The 4231-nt window shown below is 36.3% G+C and overlaps 1 protein-coding gene across 1 annotated transcript; it reads left to right on the plus strand.

The window, feature by feature from the left end:
- The first annotated feature begins 764 nt into the window (after nucleotides 1-764).
- On the plus strand, nucleotides 765-2975 carry LOC105763956 (3-ketoacyl-CoA synthase 1). The gene has a single exon (XM_012582360.2). It carries the CDS (start codon nucleotides 1125-1127, stop codon nucleotides 2718-2720), a length of 1596 nt encoding a protein of 531 aa, XP_012437814.1. The 5' UTR covers nucleotides 765-1124; the 3' UTR covers nucleotides 2721-2975.
- Nucleotides 2976-4231: the final 1256 nt, after the last annotated feature.

Raw genomic sequence — 4231 nt, forward strand, 5'->3', positions numbered from 1 at the left:
ATGCCTTGATTCGGTGACTGAGTCAAGCATAGGGGTGTTACAATTAATCAATACTTTCTTCATATGAAGTCTTTTGTGATTATACCATAGACTGGGTTGACAGATAATTCACAACTTACTACTAAAATCGAAACCTATTAGGTGGGACATGGGAATATCCTTTTGTGACGGTGTGGCAATGAATCGTTAGGTCATCTTTTTGTACAATACCATTGGCAAGAGCAGTTTGATTCGGGAGTTCGTATTAATCATTTTTGTTTGAGATCTCTCTCTTGCCCATTTTTTTAGCTTCAATATAATTTCAATCGGAGAAGACCAGCCGGATTCATAAACCATAAATTCAAAACCTACCCCATATAAACCGGGCGGGTAGCCCGGCAAGTCCAATATTTCTTTTCTAGGAAACTTGGAAGGTTAGCGGCAACCTTCTTTGACCTTTCGGCCTCAATTGATTATTCTTTCATTAGCAAGTCACCTAAATTCCACCCGCCCATTTCGCCCCCACCACTTTCCACTTCTCTCTCTCATTTGACCTTCTAATTCCTCCACTGCAGGCTTTTAAAGACCAGTTGGACCCAATCTTCTTTCATTTTCTGGCAATAACCAGGACCCCATAATGCAAACCCAAAAGGAACATTAAAAAGATTGACTCTTTTGAACTTTCTTGGAAGCAACCTCACATGTTGTGTACAAATCTCACTAGCAGCCCCCCCCACCCTTTTCCCTTCCCTTCCCCTATTTGGCCATGATAAATATCATTTCCCAATTTCAAACATGCATTACTTCTTTACTAATGCACCGGATAAAGATTGGTTTTTATATTAAATCTTTAAATTTTCTTAATCATCATTATTTTATTTATAAATTTGTTTTTGGGACTATTAATCCCATAGTACATGGATTCTAATGGTGGTTGAACTATCTATCCTTTATTGGAACTACCCACCATTAATTCAAAACTCCATTTCCTTCCAACTTTCCTTTCTTTTCTTTTCTTGTAGTAATTGTTGTATTTAATTCTGGTGGTCTAGCTTCCCTGTTCCTCAGGGTTTCACAGCTTATATTTTTTCTTTTTAGCTGATTTTAGTTTCATATTTGCTTAATAGCCACACACACAAAAAACTATGGATAGGGATAGCATAGAGATGGATAAAGAGCGGTTGACGGCGGAAATGGCGTTCAAAGACTCATCCTCCGCCGTCATCAAGATCCGTAAACGGTTGCCTGATTTCTTACAATCTGTAAAACTTAAATATGTGAAGTTAGGTTATGGCTATTCATGTAATCCCGCTACCGTGCTTATGTTTGCTTTAATCGTACCGTTGTTCGTCGTCACGGCGGTTCAGTTCACCGGTCTGAAACTTGACGGAGTTTCCGAGTTATGGACTAACCAAGCCCTTCGGTTAGAAAGCATTGATGCCGCAACGAGGCTAGCCGGTTCGTTAATCTTATTCTTCTTGTTCGGTCTCTACTACGCGAAACGCTCTAGACCGGTTTATCTCGTCGACTTCGCTTGTTACAAACCGGAAGACGATCGTAAAATGTCGGTCGACTCGTTTTTGAAGATGACGGAAGATAGCGGTGCTTTCACGGAGGAAACACTTCAGTTTCAAAGAAGGATATCGACCCGGTCCGGTTTAGGCGACGAAACATATTTCCCGAGAGGGATAACGTCAACACCGCCGAATCTGTGTATGGAAGAAGCTCGAGCTGAAGCGGAAACTGTCATGTTCGGAGCCGTCGATGAACTTTTTGCAAAAACCGGAGTTGACCCGAAGGAAATCGGTATCCTTATAGTGAACTGCAGCTTGTTTAATCCAACACCATCGTTATCCGCCATGATTGTAAACCATTACAAGCTACGTACAAACATCAACAGCTATAATCTTGGTGGAATGGGGTGTAGTGCTGGTCTTATATCAATCGATTTAGCTAAAAACCTTCTTCAATCAAACCCCAACACGTATGCTTTAGTGGTAAGCACTGAAAACATTACATTAAACTGGTATTTTGGCAACGACAGGTCTATGTTGTTATGCAATTGTATATTCCGAATGGGCGGAGCCGCCGTGTTGTTATCGAACAAACCACGGGATAAGTCTCGTTCAAAGTACCAACTTGTTCACGTGGTTCGAACCCATAAAGGTGCTGATGACAAACATTACAACTGTGTTTATCAAAGAGAAGATGACAAAGGAACCATCGGTGTCTCATTAGCTCGTGAATTAATGGCTGTCGCCGGTGATGCTTTGAAAACGAACATCACTACTTTAGGTCCTCTTGTTTTACCATTTAAAGAACAGTTCATGTTCTTTGTCACCCTTGTTAGAAAGAAGATTTTGAAAGCCAAAGTGAGTCCTTATATACCCGATTTTAAGCTTGCTTTCGACCATTTTTGTATCCATGCCGGTGGAAGAGCAGTATTAGATGAATTACAGAAGAATCTACAGTTAACAGATTGGCATATGGAACCATCAAGGATGACTTTATATAGATTCGGGAACACATCGAGTAGTTCGTTATGGTATGAATTGGCTTACACAGAAGCTAAAGGTCGTGTCTCGGATGGTGATCGGGTATGGCAGATAGCATTCGGGTCGGGTTTTAAGTGTAACAGTGCTGTATGGAGAGCTCTTAGGTCGACTCCCATGGCGGAATCAAGGGGTAATCCATGGAAGAATGAAATTGAAAAGTATCCGGTCAAGGTATCTTTTGCTTGATATTGTTGTCGTCTAACTGTACCAATGTGGCATCATCAACAATTTAATTTGCATGTGAAGCATTTGATATGAAAAGTGACCTGGTTGGGAGGCTGGCTGTGGGGGCATTTGCCGTTGGCGGTAGGCTGTGGGGTTTTCTGTCTTTTCAATATTCTTAATTGTTCTAATGTTTTTTTCTTTTTGCTCTTTTTTAGTTTCGGTGAAATGCAATGAGGAACTATTTTTAGTTAAATTTAATAGATTCAATATGAATAATTTATATATCATAATATATGTACGACGCATCCACGTGCATCATGATTGATGATATATTATAAAAATTATAATAAATTTAATAATAATGATAATATACATTGTTGTCTTATAAAGAAAATAGAGTTTAAATTTTTGAGACGACATTATTAAGAGGATAATTATAAATTCTAAACATATAAAATGTACCAAAAAGAAATTTAATCATCTATTATCGTATATATAATAATTGAATTTAATCAATTTTATCCTTTTAATTAAGCTAAAAAGGTATTTTACTCTCTTAAAAGCAAATAATTCAATTCAAGTTATTTTCATACAAAATTTTAAATTTTGGCCCTTCAATTTTCTAGTCCAGAAAAATAAAATTTTAAAATTTTAATTGATTAAATATAAATTCATAAATTATTTGATGAAAGAAATAACTATTGTAGTTTTTTTGTTAAAATTAAGATGTTCATTGTCGACAACAATAATTAATTCATGGACATTCTCCAAAAAGAATGGTTGGACACAAAATTGAACCTTCGACCATATAATTAAGGGATGAGGTAAACGAGGTAAACAATTATCACTTAATTAAAGATTTTGATACTTCTCAAAATCTTATAATGAAAATCCAATTTGTGACCATGATTAACCTTCGTTTAAAGTTTGTAATATAATCAAAACCAATTTGTGACGAGGGAGTGGGGGATATATTACAAGTGATGAGGGTCTACTGATTGGCTGTTGAACAGATAGTAAATACGAAATTGAAGTAACGTGTACAAACCATTAATTTGAAACTATAAAATAGTCTTTCTTTTCACACCTCATTTCATGTAATTTAAGCAAATACAGTGAATGGGCAAAGAAATTCAGTTTCAATCTTTCTTTTTTGGCCAAAACTTTCTAAATTATTAAAAAACAACCCCAACTCCCCAACAACAAAATGTACATAAATAGAAACAACATTAGAGATAGAGGTGTGAAGGAAGAAAAATAATAGTAAAGGCAAAACAAATAATCAACGGTAGCTGTACTTGACCCACTTACCAGCCTGTGTTTAGCCTTATGTAATCCCTTTTCTCCACACGCAAGTTGCTCCTAAACTAAACATTATTCTTATTATTTAAATAGGTAATAAAGAGTTAAATAAACAAGTACATTCTAATGAGAAAAGGGTGATTAAGCTAGTGGTGTGACTGGCTGTTAAACTAAATATTATAATATTTAATAGTTAATAGTTACTATTGGGTGCAATAATATCGTACAAT

This window comes from Gossypium raimondii, chromosome 12, assembly GCF_025698545.1.
Source record: "Gossypium raimondii isolate GPD5lz chromosome 12, ASM2569854v1, whole genome shotgun sequence".
In the NCBI taxonomy this organism is placed as follows: domain Eukaryota; kingdom Viridiplantae; phylum Streptophyta; class Magnoliopsida; order Malvales; family Malvaceae; genus Gossypium; species Gossypium raimondii.